At 33.6% G+C, this 25,842-nt stretch overlaps 1 protein-coding gene across 1 annotated transcript; it reads left to right on the plus strand.

The window, feature by feature from the left end:
- The first annotated feature begins 20,417 nt into the window (after positions 1-20,417).
- On the plus strand, positions 20,418-23,092 carry LOC133785728 (uncharacterized). Its single transcript, XM_062224945.1, has 4 exons — positions 20,418-21,561; positions 21,640-21,762; positions 21,951-22,459; positions 22,634-23,092. The coding sequence occupies exons 1-4, from the start codon at positions 20,418-20,420 to the stop codon at positions 23,090-23,092; spliced, it is 2,235 nt and encodes a 744-aa protein (XP_062080929.1).
- Positions 23,093-25,842: the final 2,750 nt, after the last annotated feature.

The following is a 25,842-nucleotide window of genomic DNA, read 5'->3' on the forward strand; positions in this document are numbered from 1 at the left end:
AGAAATTATAGGACTTTGGTTTTAAAAATTTTAATCTGTTTAATTTTTTTTGGAAAACCATAGTCATTAATTTTCTAAAAATAAATAATAAAAATACTATTTTTAATTTTATAATGAGCTGATTTTAAGAATTTGATTCGATCTCCACCGTTGGTTTAACATAGTCAATAGCTTAATGGGGCCTCGAGGCGCTTTGATTCGTCCCCCTACGGAAGGTGTTCATTAGTTATTTTGACAAGGTTAGATTTCGAAAGATAGATAATTATAGGTCAAATTCTACTAGACTCACCCCTACGGTGACTACTAGGACTAAATCTATGATTATTGAAACCGTGGGTCTAGCTCATAAAATAAGAAATTTTGTTTTCTTATTTTGATCGAATAGTAGGTTGTTAATAATGGTGTCCATTATTAAATGAGTTTACAACTCTATTTAACTAGTGGTATTTTTGACTCTCGCCAACCGGGACAAGGATATCATAGATTAGTTAAAAACCTAAAGAAATAGAGGTATGATTGTTTTTGGTATTTTTTCTCATATCTTCATATTTTTGGTATATGTTGTGCTATTTCTTGAAATTTGTGTGATTAGAAGTTTTATTGAGCAAATGTGATTGATTTCTACTTTATTGATAATTTGTAGTTTTAAGTTAAGTAGTGTCTATTCCCATCCTTTCTCAACTTTCGATGGAGAAACTCACCGGAGAAAACTTCCATAATTGGAAGCAAAATATCAACATAAAGTTGATTGGTGACAACTCCGAGTTCGTCATGATTGAGGAATCCCTAGAACGAGCATCGTCTCCGCACGTTCTTGATAGCATCGTAAATGCTTGGATAACACCGTCTCCACACGAACGTGATGGAACCGTGAATTCTCGGATGGCACCGTGTCTGCACGTTCGTGATCAACTCAACTATGGTCTAACGCAACTCATGAACGAGCTTCAGATTATTGAACCTATCATGGGTGGACCTAGTAAAGGAGGTGAAAATAAGACCACTGATGTTGCTGCTCATCTAGCTAAGGCTGAAGCTAACCAAGCTTCGTCTTCGAAAGCTGGAAACAAGAGGAAAGGTGGACAAATAAACAACCCCAAGCCTGCAAAGGCTGCAAAGACGAGTGCACAACCATGTGCACAGACGCCTAAGGGGAAGAACATGAAAAACAAGAAAGGTGAAGATAAATGTTTTCACTGCAAAGAGAAAGGGCAATGGAAACGAGATTGCCCCAAGTTTCTAGCAGCTAAAAACAAAGGTAATGATTATAGTTCATTTATCTTGGAAACATGTGTTTTAGAGAATGATAACTCCGTTTGGATTATTGATTCTGGAACTACTAACCATGTTTGTAACTCTTTACAGCTTCTTGAATCGTGGGAGGAAGTGAACGAAGGCGGCTTAAAGCTTAGAGTTGGGAACGGAGCATTCGTTAAGGTCCAAGCTAGAGGAATAGCTCGTCTGAAGTTCGGAAATAAATACTTAATTTTAAAAGTTGTATTTTTTATTCCGAATTTTAGTAGAAATTTAATTTCAGTTTCCATGTTGCAATTAGAACGATTTGTTATGACTTTCACAAGTTTTAATATATCTATTTCTTTCAATGGATCACAATTGTGTATTGCATGTTTGGAAAACGGGCTTTATATTCTGCGATCTAACGAACCCCTCACTCTTAACAATGATTTATTCAAAGTAGCTAAACCTAATACCAATAAATGTCAAAAGACCGATAACAATAATATGACGTATTTATGGCACTTGAGACTAGGTCACATTGGCTATGATAGGATTCAAAGACTTACAAAGAATGGACCTTTGAGGGAACTCACCTTAGGTGAATTACCTGTCTGTGAATCTTGTCTAGAAGGCAAACTGACCAAGCGTCCATTCTCTGCAAAGGGTGATAGGGCCAAAGAACCACTTGGTCTTGTGCATTCAGATGTTTGTGGACCTTTGAATATACAAGCCAGGGGTGGTTTTGAGTATTTCGTCACTTTCATTGATGATTACTCTAGATACTCATGTCTTTACCTAATGCATAGGAAATCAGAAACATTTTCAAAGTTTCAGGAATTCCTAGCAATGGTTCAGAACCAATTAGGTAAAAGGTTAAAGATCTTGCGATCTGATAGGGGTGGAGAATATTTGGATATGCAGTTCCAAGATCATTTAACTGAACTTGGGATTTTATCACAACATACTGCCCTAGGTACTCCGCAAAAAAATGGTGTAGCGGAACGCCGAAACAGAACTTTATTGGAAATGGTTAGATGCATGCTTAGTTACTAAACTCTACCAACTTCGTTCTGGGGATATGCAATTGAAACCGCAAATGACATTCTCAATGTCGTGCCGTCAAAATCAATCCCCAAAACACCTTTAGAACGCTGGAATGGTCGTGAACCTAGTTTATGCCATTATAGAATCTGGGGGTGTCCCGCTCACGTCCTGAGGAAAAAGGAGGGAAAGTTAGAACCGCGAACTGAAGTTTTCATGTTTGTTGGCTATCCTAAAGGTACTCGGGGTGGACTTTTCTACAGTCATTCAGAAAAGAAAGTGTTTACTTCTACAAATGCTACTTTTCTGGAAAATGACTATGTCCAGAACTTTAAACCTCGCAGCAAAGTAGTTTTAGAGGAGATGGTTAAAGAATTGACTCCAACCAATGTTCCATCGTCATCAACGCGTGTTGATGATGAAATTCCCACTCTTCATGTACAATTGACGCAAGTCGATTTAAATGAAGAAAGTACCACTGTTCCTGAGCAAACAGTCACGGAGCCTCGTCGTAGTGGGAGGGTTTCTAGAAACCCAGTTCGCTATGGTTTGGATGGTGAAACCAATATGGTTGTTGGTGACACTAGTGATGATGATCCATTGTCTTTCAAACAGGCAATGGCTAGCCCTGAAAAGGAACTATGGCTCGAAGCCATGAAACAGGAAATGGAGTCTATGTACTCAAATTTCGTCTGGGATCTTGTGGAAGCACCTAGTGACTTTAGGGCCATTGGGTGCAAGTGGATCTACAAGAAGAAACGAGGTGTTGATGGAAATATCGAGACTTATAAAGCTCGATTAGTGGCAAAGGGTTATACCCAAAGAGAAGGCGTGGACTATGAGGAAACTTTTAGTCCGGTAGCCATGCTCAAATCCATTCGCATCCTCCTATCCATAGCAGCCGCTCTCGACTATGAGATTTGGCAAATGGACGTCAAAACAACTTTTCTTAATGGAAAGCTTGATGAGGTCATTTATATGGATCAGCCGGAAGGATTTAAAGTATCTGGACAAGAAGGAAAAGTTTGTAAGTTAAATAGGTCCATCTATGGACTTAAGCAAGCTTCTCGTTCCTGGAATCTTAGGTTTGATGAAATAATCAAAACCTATGGCTTTGAACAAAATATTGATGAGCCCTGTGTTTACCAACTGAAGGCAAATCAAATAGTGGTATTCCTGGTTCTTTATGTAGATGATATCTTACTCATTGGAAACAATGTTAAGAAATTATCAGATGTGAAGAATTGGCTGAGCACTCAATTCCAGATGAAGGATTTGGGTGAAGCAAGTTATGTTCTAGGTATCCAGATCATCAGGGATAGAAAGAACAGACTCTTAGCTCTATCTCAAGCAGCTTACATAGATAAAGTGCTTGAACGTTTCTCAATGACAAATTCCAAGAAAGGGCGTCTAACGTCCCGCCATGGAATTCATCTTTCAAAGAAGCAGTCTCCCCAGACTCCTGAAGAGGAAGATGCAATGAGAAAAGTTCCTTACGCATCTGCAGTTGGAAGTCTGATGTATGCCATGTTGTGTACTAGACCAGATATCTGCTATGCAGTGGGAGTAGTGAGCAGGTATCAGTCAAACCCAGGACCGGAACATTGGATAGCAGTTAAGCATATCCTGAAGTATTTGAGACGGACTAGGGATTATATGTTAGTCTACAAGGGTGGTGTTCTAAACCCTATAGGCTACACCGATTCAGATTTTCAGACTGATGTCGATGACAGAAAGTCTACTTCTGGAATGGTGTTTACTCTTGGGGGTGGAGCTGTGATTTGGAGAAGCGTAAAGCAGTCTGCAATCTCAGATTCCACCATGGAGGCTGAGTACATAGCCGCGTCAGAAGCAGCTAAGGAAATAGTCTGGCTAAAGAAGTTCTATTCGGATCTTGGTGTTATTCCAGAAATGGATAAACCGCTTGTGTTGTTTTGTGACAATACAGGAGCGATAGCCAACTCAAAAGAACCTCGAAGTCACAAGAGGAGTAAGCATATAGAAAGGAAGTATCACATTATTCGAGAATATGTGGCTAGGGGAGATGTGAAGGTTATGAAGATTGCAACTGAAGACAATCTTGCGGATCCGTTTACAAAGACACTACCAGAAGCTACATTTGATAAGCATATCAAGGAGATGGGATTAGTAGAATTAAGGCATTAGTTTCAATTAGTGCAAGTGGGAGTTTGTTGGGGTTTTATGCCCTAATTAAAACCCAAATTCTTTGTAATCTCAGTTTATTATCAATAAAAGAATAGAAATCATTTTTTGACTTGGTCAATCACTTTGCTCACATGTTTTATTTTCATGATTATTTATTTAATATAAACTTCTATTAAATCCCGAGCATATAGATAATCTTATTTATAGTGACGTAATCACAGTGGAATATAAATATGATTATATGTTCAAAAATAAGTTAGTCCTAAGATTAGTCAGTGCACCGGATTTACACTGACTTGCCAATCTACGATATGATCTACTTACACATTACAGTGTTATGTTCTTTCCAGAACATTAGCAAAGTAGATAAGATCGGATGTATTTGTTACATCGGACAGGACCGATATTGACAGTTGATAAGATAAGTAAACATACCGTTATTATCTATTCTAGTCATATCATATAGTTGACCATAGGTCAATTCAATCTCAATTCTGAGTGGTTAGTATTCAAACTGATTGTATTATTTGAGTTCTTTGACTTGTTCGTTACCAGCTTACCCTACGGACTAGCCCATACTTACATCTTGGGAACTCGGTAGTATAATTGAGTGGGAGTGTTAATCATAGATATGAACATCTATAGCTTCTGATGAAGAAGTGAAACGATGGTTTCCTTTTAGTTTGGTTCAAGGTGTTAAATGATAGAGATCTCATTTCAGTAATTAAATTAGTTTATTGAAATATCATTTACAAGGAACTAAGTGTTTTAAGGATAAAATACAATGAGGGGTAAAACGGTATTTTAGTCCTATCTCATTGTAGACCGTCTATAGAGGATTGAGTGACAATTATGGTTGTAACAATGGATAATTAATAGCGTATCTATATTTGTTATAGAGCGTTCTATGAATTCAAGAGTGCAATTCCAAGTCTATAGTGGAGTCACGAGGAATTAATAAGTTAGTAAATTTATTTGTTAGATTTATGATAACTTATTGGAGCTTGATTTCATAGGCCCATGGTCCCCATTGTACCTTGGATAAAATCATCTAGATAGTCTTAATTAATTGATTTAATCATCAATTAGAATTATCAAAGTTGACTAGGTCAATTTTGGATAGTTTCACAGAGTTGTGTAATTTTGAGAAGAAAAGAGAAATTATGGCAGATTTATTAATTAAGATAAATTGGTATCTAAATTAATAAATAAATTTAAATCAAGGTTCAAATTATAAATAATTAATTTGATAAATGATTTAAATAATTATTTAATTAATTAAATCAATAGAAAATAATACAGGCCTTGATTTTAATTCCAATGGGCTTATAATCAAATGGGAAATTTCACGGGCCTATAGCCCATGATAATTTCGACCTAGGGCTTCAAAATGGCTGTTATTTTATTGATTTTTTAATTAAATTAAATGGCCTAATTGAGTCTATAAAAGGAGTGCTTATAGAGAAGTCAAAACAAGGGTTTTTGATAAGTCAGATTTTCTGATAGTTTTATATTCTCTCTAAACACAAGTCCTTTTCTAAGCCTCTTTGTATTTTCTCTTCTTCTCTCTATATCTATCTCATGTGTTGAGAATTGACCACACTAGTCTAGGTGGTTCTAAGGATACATTGGAAGATCGTGAAGAAAATAGAAGATCAGTTCAGTTTCTTGATAATACTCTGCGACAGAGAGGATACAAGAGTTAGAGAAACTGAAGGAATGACTCTTAATTCCGCTGCGTATACTGTAAGTATTATATTGTTTGTTTCTCTTTGAATTCAATTTAGAAACATGTTTTAGGCTATCTCGTATTAATTTGTTTAATATCAGATATACATGAAAATAAATAAAGATCCTGTATAAGTTTTTCCAACAGTTTGGATTTCTCTCGAGAACACATGTTCCAACGTCACCTTGAGTTCCTTTGAAACCATGACATGGAGGAGAAATGTTCTCTTCAAATCGAACTTCTTTATTAACACTGGCAGAAGCCGATGCATTTCTTATACCTCCCTTCTTAATCAATGTCACACATAGAGGAATCAACTTCTCTACAGATTTCGATGCTAACCCAATGAATGCACGCACATGCCTATCATTTTTTATAACGGTAGGTTTGACGGATTGTGATAAGCATGTGTACGGGACCTCAATTTTCAAGTTATGCACACATTTATCCACTTCAAGCTCATCGTACAGAATTTCAAGCAGTCGCTCATACGCACACCCTTCTCCACGGGCAGAACTTGATTTTTAGCATCCCTGAAAATCCAATCCCTATTTTCGAGTTCCCAAACACCATTGAATGCAACAAATATGAAAATAGTCGAATCTACAACAAAAAAATAAAAAAAAAAGGTCAAAAAGTTAAACTACAATATAAAACAACAAAATATCGATTCATATCGAGGTCAACCCATCGAGGCCCATCAAGTTCAATCGAGTCCCATCGAGGCATACACTACATAAATTAAGTTTTATGCCTCTATCAAGGTCCATCGAGGACCACCGAGTCTCATCGAGGTACCCATTGTTCCTAAAGTCTGAGGTTTTTATCGAGGTCCATCGAGGACCATCATGTCTCATCGAGGTAGCCATTTCCCCTCTTATGTGAGGGTTTTATCGAGGTCCATCAAGGCTCATCGAGGCATATCGAGGTAGCCATTTCCCCCTTATGTGAGAGTTTTATCGAGGCTCATCGAGGTATACAAATAATATAAATATATGAGGGTTTATCGAGGTCCATCAAGGACCATCGAGTCCTATCGAGGCAGACAAAAAACCCAGAAAAAAAATCAAGAAAAGAATGAAAATTCATTCTGATAGTGAAAAATTACAATAAAACATGAATGCATACACAGATCTGTTTGAAATAGCAAAAGCAATGTTGATAAACAAGTTTCCTAACTTCATATAACAAATATATACTTACCCATACGATTTTTGATCTGAAATCCAAAATGAAGTCCTTGCCTTGAAAGGATTCACAACTTGCCCTGAAATAAGCTCGATTCACAACTTACTAATTACCTTACTACCCAAAATTTGTATAGATTAAGCTGCCTTATTTTTTTTTTGTACAAGAACTTAAGAGATAGAAAGGGAAAATGTGAGAGATAGAGAAGGAGAAGGCAATGAGAGAAAAAGATAGGAAAATTTATAATAAGGACATTTTTGGGAATCCAAATAATACTAGAATAAAAATGTGAGGTTTTTTTCGGTTAGTATAATTTTATTATACAATATCACTTAATGCATTAAAAGTCAACACCCAAACCCAAACTGGTAACGACCCGACCCGAGGATGTGAAGATCAGGTGTTGACCGGATCACGATTCTTTTCTTGTTGTGTAATGCCACGTGGAGAATAGATGAAGAAAATAATCAATAATCTTTTTAAAAAATCAATTTTGATAAATGGATGATTTTTGTTTGTCGTTAATTGGGATCGTAGGATGTCTTTTTGGCACGTGAGAGATTGTAGAACCTAGTATTCGATAACTATTTTACAAAGAAATTTTATAAATATAAGAAATTATTCAATATATATATATTGAAGAAAAAAAGAGTTCATCATTTGTTGAAGATTAATTTATAAGAAATATTATACGCAAGTAATTATTCAATGTTTTCTTACAATGAAAATAAATAAAAATATGGACTGAATATGATAAAATTATCTGGTGTTATGTCTCCTATTACAATAAATTGATTAAATTTTCTTTAAAAAAATCATTAAAATTTGTTTAGTAACAATTAAAAAAATAATTTTTTATTTAATTAATTAAAAATTAAATATAAAATAGTGTTTAGTAACTCTATTTTTATTTATTATTTTTTTTAATTTTAAACAAAATTTATTAAATTTTAAAAATAGAAAATTTTCACTTTCAATTTTTTTTTAAATAGTTTTTGACTTTTAGTTTTTTTTTCTTTTTCAAATCAGCACCTTATTTTATATTGTTAAATAAAAAATAAAAATAAAAGTCGTTTATTATTTTTTGTTTTTAAAAACAAAAAACAAAAATAATTACCAAATATATTTTTATTTTTTAAAAATAAATAAACAAAAATAAAATTATATTTCTATTTTTGTATTTAAAAATTCAAAAACAAAAATTTTATCAAACACAACCATAATTTTACCAAAATTAATTTTGGACTTGATTAGAAGATTATTTATGTTAGAGTTCATTTTATGTCAAGGTTAGTCATGTCCCAACCTAGAAAATTATTTCGATTGTTAGAATAATTTTTTCAATATTTTCTTTAATTTGATACTAATTTTCAACCAAATTTAAACAACTTGTTCTTATCAATAAATATTTCAAAGATCAATTTTCACATCTTAGTAGAGAAAAAAAAACATATAAACTAAATAGTCTTTACCCAGAAAAAAAAAACTAAATAGTATTTAACAAATGTGTCATTCGGTAACCATTAAAAAAATATTTATTTAATTAAAATTTTGAAAATAAAACAGTAAATCATGTTCCGTAATTCTATTTTTATTTTTCATTTTTTTTAAATTTTAAATAAAATTTGCTAAATTTTGAAAACTAAATTTTCTCACTTAATATTTTTTTTTTAAACAGAAGTATGGGTTTCTTCTTTCCCGATGACCATTTTGCTCTTCTTTCTCGATCCATTTTTTATATCCTCGAAGCTTTCATAGAGAAACGTGTACTAACCCAGGCTCCCATCGCCATGGTCGTTGGCGAAGAAGTCGATCCTCGTTGCCATGGTCGCCGGCGATGAAGTCGATCCCTGTTACCATGGTCGCCGATGAAGAAGTCGATCCCCATCGCAATGGTTGCCGGAGAAGAAGTTAGTGATCTCATTCCCACCAACACAACATGGATCTTCAACATTGCCTGGTCTTTTGCTGCTGGTCGTCGACGTTTGTTTACCGAAGTTCATGGTGTGGGGGCTGTTGAAAATATGGCCGTGTTTTTCACTCTTACTTAACAATATGTTTATTTTTAAAAGTCAGAAAAAAAAATATTTTTATTTTTACATTTAGAAAAATAAAAACTAAAAGTTTTTGCCGAACAATCCCAAATTATGCGCTAAATTTAAAAAATTAAAATATTTAACAAATTGTGTGCTAAATTAAGACCATTAGTAGATGTACTATTGTTATCCATATTTTCCACCTATGACACGTGGCAGAGCCGGACGGGTCCATGGGCTCTCACAAGAGGTCTGGCCCAACCTGGGCCCAATGAACAATGAATAAGGAAACCTTGATGGCAAAGACCATACTAAGCCTGTTGACGGGCAAGTAGCATAAGCATAGTAAAGGGGTCAGGACTAAGGTGCAGACCTGTATCATCTCCCTAACCACTCTCAATCCACATCCTCCGGGATGTAAATTGTGATGGCGGACAACTCAGTTCAGGAGACGGATCCCATCAAGTGGGATCCAGCAGAAGACGCCATCAACAAGATATCCACATTGATAAATGAACCTGGGTCCTGATAAACGAACTAGGACTTAGTTGAATGATCCCAGATATTGGTAAATGAATCCAGACCATACGTCCGGATGGTACATGCTTAGCCTTCCTTGATGCTGATGTGTCCTCGAGAAATCCGGAGGTTGGTCTCCGTAACTAACCTGCAGAATGGGGTACGCACGGAACATACACTGTTTCTAGGAAATAGTACTGTCACTACTCTTATGAATCCTGTCCCCAGGATCCCCTCAGTAGCCCATGCGGATCAGTCCGTACTAACGAACAAAAGGCAGTTGTAAGGCTCGACCACGCCTAAGTCGGCCCAATGGGCCCAGATTAACAATATCTAATTATGTTACATTTTTTGTATTATGGCTCTGTTAGCGAGCAAATTGTAATTACAATATTATTGGGCCCGGATTAGTCTGCCCCAAGCTACTTATCTCCCTATAAATAGGGTTAGTTGTGCACTGTAACACGGATCCCAGAATTTCTCTTGTAAGTAAAACGCTGCTGAACTTGCAAAAAACCTCCATTGTCAAAACTCTCTAAAGCCTAATACTAGTGACACGTGGACTAAGGCTCATTAACGCCCCAACCACGTAAAAATCGTGATTATTCATCTCTTATCCTTTCTTTCCAGCTCTTATTTTATAATATATTTATAGTTTTTGAAAAACTCAGTAAACAACTATAATAAAAAAAAAGAAAAATAAAATACCATTTAACATTAAAGAAAAAATAAAAAAATGAAGACCCAAAAAAAAAATTGCAACCTCAAGTTCGTCACCATAATTGACACCACATAATTTATGTTCCACCATGCAAAAACTATTCTACAAAGTATGAGAATCATTATATTTCATCCCATGCACAATATATTATTTATATGAACACTATTCTACCATTATAAAATTTAATTTTAAGGATAAATTAAGAGCATCTCTATTAGTGATGCATGATAAACGAGTTTTAGGCTTGTTTATGGTCTAGTTTTTAGGAAGGTTTTCATTAGTTTATGGCTATTTTATTGCAGATTTATGTTGTTTGTTCATGTTTCAGGTTTTTGATGCTAAGATGGTGAAAAAAGATGAATGAGGTAAAAGTGGGAATAAATTGGAGCGATTTGGGAGAAAATCGACTCGTTTTGGAGGCAAGGAGTTCGAGTTAAGTCACTGTGACTAGCGCCCCAGCGCTAGCACAATAGCGCTATAGTGCTAAATGGAGTACTTGAAGAGCTTTTGTTTCTGTAAGTAGCGCTACAGTGCTACAACACTAGCGCTAATTGATATTTAGTTGGAATTTGATTGTGGCGCTACAGCGCTACAAAACTAGCGCTACAATGCTAGTACATGAATTCTTGATAGAATTTGGCTCTGTTATCAGCGCTACAGCGCTCAAAACCTAGCGCTACAGCGCTAGTACATGAATTCTTGATAGAATTTGGCTCTGTTACCAGCGCTATCGACGCAATTTTGAAATCTTAAGCCACTTTTAGAAGGACAAAATAGTCTTTTCACTTGGGAGCATTGGAAAACTATTTAAGTGACATTAATCTGCGAATTTAGGAGGCAGCTTTAGTTTTATAAACCCTAGATCTAGAAAAGACTGCTGTGATTATTGTATTTAGATTTCTTTTATGGTTTATGACTTTCTAGATTTCTTCTTCATCTTAATTCTTTAGGTTATTTTCTATGAACAATTATCTGAATTTTATTGTCATCATGTTAATTACGAACTAAATCCTTTATCTAGGGATTAATGTAGTCGCTTGAATTTCAATTTAATTTTATTATGATGTTCTATTGATACTTCTTCTTTATTCTAATATATATGATGCTTGCTTAATGCTAGTAAATAATTGATCATGATTTACTTGATTCAATGGATTTGATTCAAAATTTGAAAGATGAGAATTGAATATACTATCATTATATAGACATAGGTTGCATATTGGACGAAAGTACCTGTATGACTTGTTTAGTAATTAGGTTTCCATGCTTAATGCCTTCTATATGTTTAAGTTTATCACATAAATATAAAAAACCTGCATATAGGCTGAGATCTTATATCTTGAAAAAGAATAGGAATTGATTTATGTTAACATGCTATTAGAATAGGAAGAAGAGATTTAGAACTAATTAATAAAATTAATAGAATGAAAAGTTGATGAAATTAATTCTTAGGCTTTTTATTATTGATTTTTAATTCGTTGATTCATTGTTCTGTTTACAGTAGTTTAGAATTATTCATCTTAATTTTAATCACCAAATAGAAAGTGAAAAGCGATTATTGGTAATTGGTTAATAGTCTCTGTGGGACGTTCTTTGTTCTTACATAATCTATTACTTAACACGACCACGTATACTTGCGTACATATTTTAGCGACCAAGTTTTTGGCGCCATTAATGGGGACTAATAGTCAATATCAAAACTAATTGTTTTTCGATCTACTTTGGTTTTAATCTAACGTTTTCTAATTTGAGTTGCTTTTAAATTTCTCAATTTCAGGTGATATATTTTATGCGACGTAAGGGTTCGAAAATACTAATGCCTGTTGATCTTGAGATTGAGAAGACCTGCAAAAGAGAAAGAAAACAAAAAAGACTTGAAAGGATGGCCCAGAACGTCAATAATGTTGCCAACAACAATCTGAATCAGGGTAATGAGGGTAACGCAGCAGCTGAGGCAGACCTACCCTTAATGGATTATGTATTCCCTGCTGTTACAGGGGTACATTCTAGTATTCGCCCACCTACTATAGAGGCGAACAATTTTGAGATTAAGCCTTCGATTATCCAAATGGTTCAGAATTGTGTTCAGTTTGGTGGGATACCTAATGAGGATCCGAACCTCCATATTACCAACTTTTTGGAGTTATGTGATACTTTCAAAATGAATAGAGTAAGTAATGATGCAATCCGTTTGAGGCTATTTCTGTTATCTTTGAGAGACAGAGCTAAAAGTTGGTTGATTTCACTACAAACCAATTCCATTGTGACATGGGAAGACCTTGCTCAAAAACTTCTTGCTAAGTATTTTCCTCCCACTAAATCGGCCCAGATTAGAGGTGAAATAAATCATTTCTGTCAATTTGAGGGGGAATCGTTATATGACGCTTGGAAAAGGTTTAAAGAGCTACTTCGAAAATTTCCACATCATGGTATAGTGAAATGGATGTTGGTGTACACTTTTTATAATGGATTGAGGGGAAACACAAGGACTATAATAGATGCAGCAGCAGGTGGAGCATTTATGAGCAAAAGCGCTAACGAAGCTTATAAGCTTTTAGAGGAAATGGCCATGAATAATTATAATTGGCTAGCTGAGCGAGAAAATAAGAAGGTAGCAGGAGTTCTAGAAGTTGATCCTATTGCTATACTCACTGCTCAAATTGCTTCGCTAACTAAACAAATGCAACAACAATCAAGCGATGCAACTACAACCCGCTCCTATCATTTGTGAGACACGTGGAGGCTCTCATCACTTTGAGCAATGTCCAGCGACGAGTTCTTATTCGGTAGATGATATTCCACTTGAAAAGGTTCAAGCCATTGGTAATTTCCCAAGGCAACCGAATAACAACCCATACTCTAACACTTATACTCCAGCGTATAAGAACCATCCAAATTTGTCATGGAGTAATAATCAAGGGCACCAACCATAGTATCATCCAAATCCACCTCAATATCCTCCAAATAGACCATCTTATGGGCTAAATCCAAGACCCTTTTATGACACTCAAAGGCCACAAATGCCACAAAATCAACAACCACCGCCTCAAATGACTAAACCAAAGGTATCCACTGATTCATTGAGCCAATTTATGACAGAAACCAGATCCTCTATTTGGAGCTTAGAAACACAAGTTGGTCAACTTGCAAAGTTGATGGTGGATTGTAATCAAGGGGCTTTACCTAGTTCAATTGTGGTGAATTCCAAGGAGCAATGTCAAGCTGTCACTTTGAGGAGTGGGACTAAGTATGAGGGGCCTACAGTAGAAAACAAGGGCAAGAAGATAGAAGATCAATATGTCACTAGTCCAACATAAGAGGAGGTTTTTGAAGACCTCTAAAGAAAGAGAAGCCAAAATAGACCGAGTCTACACCAAAGATTCCTTATCCTCAACGGTTCTGAAAGGCTAATCTTGACAAGCAATTCTCCAAATTTCTCGAAGTATTTAAGAAACTTCACATTAACATCCCTTTTGCGGAAGCTCTTGAACAAATGCCAAGTTATGTGAAGTTTATGAAAGAAATTTTGTCAAGAAAGAGGAAATTAGAGGATTATGAGACGGTTACATTAACTGAAGAGTGCAACAAAATACTTCAGAAGAAACTACCTCCAAAGATTAAAGATCTTGGTAGTTTCAATATCCCATGTTCTATAGGGGGTTCAGTAGAAATAAAAACTTTATGAGATTTAGGGGCTAGTGTGAATCTAATGCCTCTATCAATCTTTTGAAGGTTGAATTTGGGAGAAGCTAGACTGACTACTATATCTCTACAGATGGCAGATAGATCAATTAATCATCCCCGTGAAGTGATTGAAGATGTATTGGTGAAAGTGGATAAATTCATCTTTCTTGTAGACTTTATTATTCTAAATATGGAGGAAGATGAAAATATTCCAATAATACTTGGAAGGTCATTCTTAGCTACTGGTAGGGCTTTAATTGATGTACAAAAGGGTGAGTTAAAGCTGCGGGTGCAAAAAGAGGAGGTAATATTTAATGTTTTTGCAGCAATAGAAATTCCAACGTGTTGTAGAGTTGAAGTGGTAAACCAAGGAGAGAACAAGTTGGAAGTCTCTAAGAAAAGATCCATAGTTAAAACTGGAATGCAAATGGGATGTCATCGGTTAAAAATGTTCTTTAGTGAAAGAATGCGAATGTTATATGAGCGGGGGAAAGTACCACTAATTTCTAATCACAAGAAACAAGGGCCAACTCATGACACTATGGCTCTCAAGGACGTGCGGGAAGGACTTGATCCAAGTTGAATATGAATGAAAACAAGAGTCCGGCTAAAAGACGTTAAAGATAGCGCTCTTAGGAGGCATTCCTATGTTTATTTTTAATTTTTAATTTTATGTTATTTGTTTTTGTTTTTTTTATTGGAACAATGTTTTTAGAGATTTTTGTTTTAGTTGTTTTTAGTTTTATTATGGAAAAATTGTGTTGTAACTCGTAACCTGTGAAAAACGTGAAAAAAATTGAAGTTTAGGTGGTTATAGCACTACAGCAGCCACCGCCGTCTCAACCATTTGAGGGACCTTCGTCCCAGCCTCCACAACCGTCATACTGACGTGGCTGTTCAGGTAAGTCTCTTTTCTCATTCTTTATGCACTTTAACATTGCAGACAATGTTAAATTTTAAGTTTAGGGGAATGATTTATTTTTAATTTTATGTTATTTGATGTGTTTTTCAGTTTGGTTTGCTAGTTAGTTTGTATTGAGTCATGTTTTAGAGTATAAAATAAGTTGATGATAATTGCCATTTTAATATGATTGACTGTTGTTGTATAATCCAAAGGAAAAGTTGATGTGCTTCTGAAAAAAAACAAAATTTGTGCGCTTGGTTAGATTACTTTGTTTTTTCACTGTGATCTGTTGATATTAGAGATCTATTGCTCATGATGTGAAAATGTTATAATTGAATTATTTTATGCATGTCGAATTTGGATTGTGGATTGAAAAAATTCTAAAACCTGTTTGCTTACTATTTGAGATGAAATTTGAAACAATACACATTTAGGAAAAGGATTTAGGCAAAAAAATTTGGACTGGTTGTGCCTTTCAAGCTAACCCTATTAAATTTTATCCTTAGTCAACCCTTTTGAGCCTTATAACTGTTTTCTTGTTAACACATTCTTTTGAGCCTAGCTGTGAATTGGATTACCATTTACTCTTTTGACCCATTCCGTGAGCATGAAAACTATTATGTGAGGGGGGTGAATGTGTAATGGGATGTTATGTATCATGTTTTATTCAGAAAATTCCTTGTGATTGAGAATAGTTGAAGAAAGAAAAGAAAAAGAAAGTGCAAAATGATTACACTCCCAAATTGTTATCTATTGAAAAATCAAAGTTTGGGGGAGTATAATATGAGAAAGAAAAATAAGAATGAGTTGGTTTTGCATAATTTTCTCAATCGTTGGAAAGAAAGAAAAAAAAGGTAACAAAGGATGAGTGGTTTGAAATTGTTGGGAAAGTTTGTTTAGTTGGAATGCTTGTGGTATGATTAAGCTTAAAATGTTTCTTTATCTACCTGTACCTAAGCCTTCTATTACAACCTTTGTAAAATCCTATTGATTCTTATTTGTGCATTTGTTTATATTAATGGAAAATAGTAAGTAGTGCAGGCATATGGAAATAACTTGGTTATGTGGTTAGTTTGTGAGAATTTGAGGTGCATAAAGTGGTTCAATTATTTTATTTGCGAGTGAGTAAATGAGCTTTGGCGTTAATAAATTGCAGTGAAAGGGTGAAGTATTTTGACTGAAAATATAGATTAATATTTTAAATAGCATGTTGTTTTCCTGAGAATTATATGTGCATAGCAGTCTTGAGTGTTGGAATTGATTAGTTATGTCAACTTGGTTTGCTTATGTTTGAGTCTAGTTAGATTCTTTACTCGAGGGCGAGTAAATGATTAGTTTGTGGGAGTTTGATAAACGAATTTTAGGCTTGTTTATGGTTTAGTTTTTAGGAAGGTTTTCATTAGTTTAGGGCTATTTTATTGCAGATTTATGCTTGTTTGTTCATGTTTCAGGTTTTTGATGCTAAGATGGTGAAAAGAGATGAATGAGGTAAAAGTGGGAGAAAATGGAGCGATTTGGGAGAAAATCGGCTCATTTTGGAAGCAAGGAGTTCGAGTTAAGTCACTGTGACTAGCACCCCAACGCTAGCACAATAGCGCTATAGTGCTAAATGAAGTATTTGAAGGGCTTTTGTTTCTGTAAGTAGCGCTACAGCGCTACAACACTAGCGCTAATTGATATTTAGTTGGAATCTGATTGTGGCGCTACAGCGCTAGTACATGAATTCTTGATAGAATTTGGCTCTGTTATCAGCGCTACAGCGCTATCGACACAATTTTGAAATCTTAAGCCACTTTTAGAAGGATGAAATCGTCTTTTCACTTTGGAGCATTGGAAAACTATTTAAGTGGCATTAATCTGCGAATTTAGGAGGCAGTTTTAGTTTTATAAACCCTATATCTGTAAAAGACTGTTGTGATTATTGTATTTAGATTTATTTTCTGGTTTATGACTTTCTAGATTTCTTCTTCATCTTAATTCTTTAGGTTATTTTCTATGAACAATTATCTGAATTTTATTGTCTTCATGTTATCTATGAACTAAATCCTTTATCTAGGGATTAATGTAGTCGCTTGCATTTCAATTTAATTTTATTGTGATGTTCTATTGATACTTCTTCTTTATTCTAATATATATGATGTTTGCTTAATGCTAGTAAATAATTTATCACTATTTACTTGATTCAATGGATTTGATTCAAAATTTGAAAGATGAGAATTGAATATGCTATCATTATATAGACATAGGTTGCATATTGGACGAAAGCACCTGTATGACTTGTGTAGTAATTAGGTTTCCATGCTTAATATCTTCTATATGTTTAAGTTTATCACATAAATGTAGAAAACCTGCATATAGGCTGAGATCTTATATCTTGAAAAAAAATAGGAATTGATTTATGTTAACATCCTATTAGAATAGGAAGAAGAAATTTAGAACTGATTAATAAAATTAATATAATGAAATTAATTCCTATGCTCTTTATTATTGATTTTTAATTCGTTGATTCATTATTCTGTTTACAGTTATTTAAATTGTGTTCGTAGTTTAGAATTATTCATCTTAATTTTAATCACCAAATAGAAAGTGAAAAGCGATTATTGGTAATTGGTTAATAGTCTCTCTGTTCTTACATAATTTATTACTTGACACGACCACGTATACTTGCGTGCAGATTTTAGCGATCAATGCATTACTAAAATATATCACACTTAATAAAAAAGTTTATCCGATAGTATGCTAAATTTAACACATGCTAAAAATTGATTCACATCCAAATTTAAATTAACAATAAATAATTTTTTTATTTATTTTTTACCATTAATTATTATATAAATATTACTTTGTTATATTTTCAATAAATGATCACTAATTTTATATTTATATTTACATCATTTTATGTATAAATTAGAACACAATTGTTACAATATGTTATTAATTAACTCTTTGTACTATTTTTTAGGGGTGGTGAAACAAATTTCGACATGATTCGAAAATGACACGATTTTTGTGGGTTAAGATTAGGAAAATTAAGTGCGGGTCAAACCCATTTGACACCATATTTTTTTGGTCGGGTTAGGAACAACCTATTTGACATAAAATTGATATGAATTGACATATCATTAAATATATAATATTTTTGTAGCTATTTCCATAATATAAAGAAACTATTGATTTAAGATTGACTTTAGTTGAATAATTACAAAAGGATAGCACACGGTAATTATATTATGCCTTCACATTTATTAAGTATGATGGTCAGAAATCTAGCCCTATGCTATACCGAAAAAACACATACCCATAAAATAGAATTTTTCTATATTTAGGTATATGTTTATGGGTGCTCAATGATCATTCAATTTAATCTAAAAAAAATTTAGTCAAACTAATCCAAACCAATTAGATTTTAGATTTCGAAAATCCTCGTCCAATTCGCATCTAACATTTGATAAATTAGTTATTGGATTTGAATGGTTCTTCTACTTGATTTTTGAAATTTCATATTAATTTCAAGAGGTTTTTTCATAAATATTCCTAAAACAAAAAATAATTACAAAAATACCAAACCTAAAAGTAATTGCAAAAAAAACCCCGAGAAAACTAAAATAACTACAAAATACCAATTTTTACAAATAATTACAAAAATAATATTCTCATATCAATCAAAAGATGATTACAAAAAGGCATGTACTGTGTAATTTTCACTTTAAATAAAAGGGAAATTTTCATAAATATGGCTTTTTAGCCATAATTGTGCAAAAATATGGGAATAAATCTTTTTATAATATGTATGGAATATTTTATACAAGGAAAACTTAAAATATGGGAAAAATAAGTACATACCACAATTGAAATTTAAACAACAACACATCACCACAAATCAGGGGTACACATGTAATTACCAATTCAAACCTCATTTGCTTATTTGCTGATGCCTGAAACATGATAAAAAAAACCACGTTACTATTACTTCCATCTCTGACACTCAATTCTCCGGTGATACCTTCCTTCTCCGACAACGACTCGTATCTCCGGCGATCAGCACAACAATCGACCAACTCTAGCAAAGGTTTGACCTCATCTTCTGCCAAAAAAATGCAAGAAAAATCTGATCACTAAAGCAATGGTCCTGTTCTGCAGAAATCAAAAAAATTCGAACATTCTTCCAATCATACCAGCTGCAATCTTTGAAGATTCCGGCGACCTACATATCCACTAGGCAATCAAGAAACAAGGTTTGCAAGAAACCGTTTCCTCTGTCAACTCTGTTCTGCTGTCATTTTTTTTTTTTTTGCAAACTTTGTTAAATCTTCTATATTATTTGCATACAAAATCAAAAATTATAGATGAACTATTATCTTGATTATAATAAAAATGATCATGATCAAATGTGCTTGCTGAATAACAGAAACAATTTATAAACTAAAAAATAGAAAAAAAATATCGAAACTCACTGGTTTGTATACATTGATTAACAAGAAAAAAAACAAGAAACAAGAACTCTGAAATTTTTACATCTTAATTTGTCTTTACAGTAAAAAGAATAATTAGATATTAGTGTGAATTTTAACAGCCAAAACATTCAGAAACATTAGGATAACCAGTTACTTGGAAAAACATTCAATAAATTCAACTAAAATGTTTCAGTACGGTATGGAACTACAGATTAATGGAACCAGTTACCTTCCCACTGGTTTTTGTACATTCATTAACCAAGAAAAATAGACAATAAACAAAAACTCTAAAAATTTGACACTCTAATTTATCTTTACAATAAAAAATAAAAAAAATAATTTCATGTAGCTAGGAAGATTTACTACAAAAACAATCAGTAACAATAGGGTAACCAGTTACCCTGAAAAACAGACAATAAATAAAACTAAGAGGAAATTACAACTATATAAAACTAAGTGTAAAAATAGACAATAAAAGATTCAATATTAAGGTAACCAGTTACCCTGCAAAAAAAAAAAAAAAAAGTGTAAAACTAAGTGAAACAAGTTACCCTGCAACAACAATCAATATATATAACTAATTTGAAAAACATAAAATATATAAAACTAAGTGTGACCAGTTACCCTACAAAAGCTAAATGTTTAAGGATAAGATGTGATTAAATATTAAGTTAACCAGTTACCTAGCCCATTTAGAACCAACTAACTGCTTAAAAAATTGCCAAATTTTATAGATATGGACAATATTACTTCTTTGGTTCAATATGGAGGAAATTGGAATGAAAACAACGAGTACCAAGGATACACAATGACTGGGATATTAATACCACCAAATTGTTCTCTTGACAACTTGGTGAATTTGATAAAAAAGGAGATAAAGGAAAAAACAGCAACTATTGAAGTTTCTTATCAAGTAGAAAAAGGAACACCACCAATGAAGGTTGAAACAGACAATTCAGTGTTGTTCTTCCTGGAAATAAAGAAAAAAGTTGCTGCTAAAATAACAGACTTACCATTGTGTGTCACTATAGTTCAAGAATCAAGCAATGAAAATGACATTCTTCTACTAGCAAATCAGAAAGCTACAACAGAAGAAATGGAGGTGGGGACATTATTAATGCAAGCAAATCAAGCTTCCATCAATGAACAAATGTTACTTGAAGAAGGAATATCAAGCACAACAAATGAGGGCATAAATGTGTCATACATACCTCATTTTGCTGAAGAAGTAGTTGATTTCATAATTGAGGACAATACAAAAAGAAAAAAGAAGTTGGATGAAATCCAACTAGTAATATCTGATTACAGAGTGAATACAATAGAGCAAGGACAAATTTACAAGGATAAGAACACAGTCAAATCAGCCCTTAGCTACTATGCAATGCTACATAACTTCCAGTTCAAAACAAAAAGATCAGATGCTAGAGAGTACCTAGTTACTTGCGCAGATGAAACATGCAACTGGTTGGTGAGAGCATCTAAGTACAGAAATCAAGATTTATTCAAGGTACGGAAATGCAATCAAAATCACACTTGCTCTGTTGAAATTGTTTTGGAAGACCATAGGCAAGCAAAAAACATCATAGTTGGGGAATTAATAAAGAATAAGTACAAGTCAATCAAAAGAAATTACACTCCAAATGACATCATGAATGATATGAATGATGACTTTGGAGTAACTATGGGATACACAAAAGCATGGAGATCAAGAGAGAAAGCTTTGTGTCTAGTAAGAGGGAACCCCGATGATTCATATCAAAAGCTGCCAATATATCTTTACATGTTGAAGCAAGCAAATCCAGGAACAATAACACACCTACTCACAGACAAGGAGGATAGATTCAAATACCTATACATAGCTTTCTCTAACTCAATCAAGGGTTGGAGATACTTGAGGCCTATAATTGTTGTTGATGGAACTTTTTTGAAAAATGCACATGGTGGTACCCTATTTTCAGCATCAACGTTAGATTCAAACAACAACATTTTCGTGTTGGCTTTTGGAATATCAGACTCTGAAAATGATAACTCATGGCTTTGGTTCTTCTCCAAACTGCGAGAAACCTATGGAGAACCCGAAGGTATGATAGCTTCAACGATATATTCTTGTTTACAAATAAATAGGAACATTTTACCAAAACAAAATACACAAAATACATGCTCTTTTAGAATCTGACCAAAATAACTGGTTACCTTCACCAAAATTTAAAAAAAAAATGAAAAATACTTAATTTTTGTTTTTTTATTTTAAATTTTTTGTACTCCACAGGATTGGCTATAGTTTCTGACAGACATAAGAGCATAGACAATGCAGTACATATGGTGTACCCAAATGCTTTCCATGGAGCTTGCATGTTTCACTTACTCATTAATTTGAAAGGCAAGTATGGGAGCCATGGAGAAGAACTACAAATGAAATTCATTGCAGCAGCAAAAGCATACACAAAGACAGAATGTGAAAACTACATGAAAGGCCTTGATAGAATTGATAGACGCATTAGGCCCTATTTAGAAAAAGCCAAGTATGAAACTTGGGCAAGATCATACTCGCCAACAAAAAGATACACCATGATGACATCCAACATCGCAGAATCACTCAACGCTGCACTAAAAGCTGCAAGAAATCTCCCCATTGATATCTTGGTTGAATGCCTTAGAAGTTTGGTTCAAAAGTGGGTTTGGAACAACTCAAATAATGCAAATGGAACATTCACAAAAGTTTCTACAGCAACAGAAAATGAATTGAGACATGACATTGTTTCAAAAATGAAGTATGAGGTATGCAACTAAACATATTCTTACAACTCCTTATTCTGTCAATAGATGGTAACCAGTTACCTTCCATAAGAACAGGAATTTTTTTTTACACAGAAGCATAACTAGTTACTTTAAATCTTAAATCTAGTTAAAATGTTTATTATCTGATTCTATTTCATGACAAACTATTTTTAGGTCTTGCCTTTCAACACAATAGAATACCAAGTTCGTGATCAAAAGGGGATAAATTTCACAGTAAATATACATAATAGAACATGCACTTGCAATAGGTTCCAAGAAGATGAAATACCTTGTGGCCATGCAGTAGCTGTCATTGCAAAAAGAAACCTGAGTGTGTATGATTATTGTGCAAAATTCTACAGAATAGAAACGTTGAAAGCATTGTATCAAGAAAATGTTCATCCTTTGCCCCATAAAGATGAATGGAATCTCCCACAACACTTGGACATAATAGTGCTGCCTCCAAATGCAACAATCCCTGCAGGAAGACCAAGAAAGAAACGAATAAGATCAAGAGGGGAAAATAAGGTAATAATCACCTGTGGGAAATGTGCACAACCAGGACATAACAGGAAGACTTGCAGGAATCCTCAATTTCAGAAGCCAAACAAACAGAAAATGCCAAAGACATAGATTCATATTCTACAGCAAAACAAACCTTTCATAGCTTTACTCATTGAAAGAGAGACTTTCATATTCATCAAGTATTATTGAGTATTTTAATAAGATTGTTTCAAAATGAAACACATTGATTGATTATGCAAACTTATAAAAAACTTTCAAACTAATTTCTTGGATTTGTTTGCTTCTATTTTTCAATGCTACCATCACTATAAATAAACCATGACAAAAAAAAAATGATCGTACCCAGTTACCAAAAATTAACTACAAAAACAACGATATAGGTAACTGGTTACCCAGAAGTTTCAATACAAGATAAATTACCCCACTATAACAATCTAAAAGCCAAAAAAAAAAAAAAAGAATTAAAACCTTTACTTTCTTCTATCACAAACTCATCTATATATAATGTTAAAGTTACTTTAATATTAACTTAATAAACTGGTTGCATAACTATAAAAAAGACAAGCTTAGGGAGGAAAAAACACTTAAGTAACCAGTTACCCTCGGTATATTAGGAAACAAACAGCCTGAGTACCTAGTTACCCTCAAATATCACCAATAAAATTAGTTAAACAACCCAATTGGGAACTAGTTTCCCTCAACTGGGAACTACCTGCTTTAAAGTGTTATTTATATATTAATAAATGTAATTAACAAACAACAAACCAATGGGGTAAAAATTAAAAAAAAACAATTAAGTAACCAGTTACCCTCGGAATGTTAGCAAATAAACAACCTGGGTACCTGATTACCCTCTAAATCATTCTTCCAAACACTTACAGGAAAAGAATTAACAAAACAATATACTAATATGTATATATAAAATGACCTTAAGAATCCCAATGTTTTACATAAGAAGAAAATTAAAAAAGCTAACTGTTAAACTAGAAATTGATTCATCATTTAATAACAGTTGTAGACAAAGATAAAAAACCAAAAGAAATATAATATCACTAAAAGCCTATGCAGCAATTTTCATTCTTTTCTGTCTCCTCTCCAGAAGCTTCTCAGTGAACTCATCGCTAGTTAAGTATCCCTCAAGTTCTTTGTTCTTTCCATGATAGTACAAGCTGACAGCAATGTCTTTGCGAATGAGACGAACATCAATATTTTTAGGCATCTCGTTCTCCTTCCCAAGAATTATTTGCTCAGCAAAATAAGTAGAAAACACTCCACAATCACTACATAATAGAAAAAAGTAAAAAAAAAAAACAACAAAGAACATATAAACAAAACAGAACACAAAAAAAAAAAAAAAAAAAAAAAAACTAAAATCAAATAAACAAACTAACCAATCAGTCTGTTGAGGAATGCCTTTAGCAATGCTCAACTTCAAAGCCTCATTCTCTGCCACATCATACGGGCTAACATCAAGATTAATATCCTTACGAACATAGAAATCAATCATCTCCAATAGAAGAGGAATCAAAACAGCAAATGCCTCAACGACAAGTAAAGTCTGATTTTCATGCTTTGCACCAGACATTGAATCATACACCGTAAGAGATCTCTGCTGTACATTAAAGTGCAACAAAATCCAGTGCATAAGACCCTTCACATTAACAGGCATGACAACATCATCTAGCAAATTCCAATGAGTTGCACAAAACATGGATTCCCCCTTCATTATCTTCAAAGCAACGCAGCTCTCATCTATTTTAAACGCACCACTACCTTTTTTCTTAAAATCTTCATACATAAACACTATGTTTTGCCCAAAACAAGTGTCAGTCGTAGATACTCTTCTCTTCAAATCTTTAGACAATTTAACCTTTCTCCTCAAGTAATACATCATCACATCAATATGCTGCATAATAAAAAAAAAACATGATTATAAAATGATATGTGTAGAAACAAATCTACTATGACAGTCAATAAAACTTTGTCACACAAGGGTAACTGGTGACCATCATCAACACAAAAACCAGTTACAATGAGTGGGTAACCAGTTACCCAATGAACTACAACAAAGCAAAACAGTAAGGTAACTGGTTACCCAATAACATCATAATATATAGCATAAATAGATCACTAGACTTATTACCTTCTAACAAAAAAAAAAAAGGAAAAAAAAAAACTCCAACATGAAAAACCAGATAAATTAAAAAGGGAGAATCTCACTGATGAATCAACGAATTGCCCAGAGAAATAAAGGCTATGAAACCAAGTCTTCTCAGAAATATGAACAAAAGTGAAGTTAATTGGTGGGTCCACAGAATTATCATCATATTTTTTGAACCTGAACAATACATTAAAAAACAAAATAAAAAGGTCAACAAATTAATCATACATATTACACATATAATAAACTTTAAAACAAATAATGGTTGTACATACTTGTTCCTTTTCTTCAGATCACGATTAATCCAGGAGTCAAACTCAGACAGTTGTTCTTTAGTGTGATTATCACCAAGTTCATTGGAAAATGGACAAATATTATCTAATATCGTCCTCTTTCTTTTTTGTTTCACTCCAACTTCGGAAGATCCAAATTTTGTTAAGAAAGGAGATTTCACAACAGCGCTCGGCTTCGCTTGCCTTTTCCTTCCCAAAATCAATCCAGAATCAACTGCTTGTGCATCATCATATATCACAATTGACCACTTACTTTTATCCTCCAAAGAACTACTCTCTTTAAGTGGCCTCTCAACCGAATCATTAATAACGCTCCATATTGCATTAGAGACATGAAATGTGGGAGTTCGAGGACTTGAGCATTCACTTGAGTCAACTTTAATTGGCTCCTAAAAAAGAAATAA

The sequence above is a fragment of the Humulus lupulus genome, chromosome 6, assembly GCF_963169125.1.
Source record: "Humulus lupulus chromosome 6, drHumLupu1.1, whole genome shotgun sequence".
Classification (NCBI taxonomy): domain Eukaryota; kingdom Viridiplantae; phylum Streptophyta; class Magnoliopsida; order Rosales; family Cannabaceae; genus Humulus; species Humulus lupulus.

Bases quoted from the DNA above. Each gene is read 5' to 3' on its own strand.
- LOC133785728 (XM_062224945.1), top strand. From the start codon at position 20,418: ATGGACAATATTACTTCTTTGGTTCAATATGGAGGAAATTGGAATGAA. The intron at 21,562-21,639 runs GTTGGAGATACT...CCCTATTTTCAG, and splicing joins TTTCTCTAACTCAATCAAGG to CATCAACGTTAGATTCAAAC. The intron at 22,460-22,633 runs GTATGCAACTAA...AACTATTTTTAG, and splicing joins TTTCAAAAATGAAGTATGAG to GTCTTGCCTTTCAACACAAT.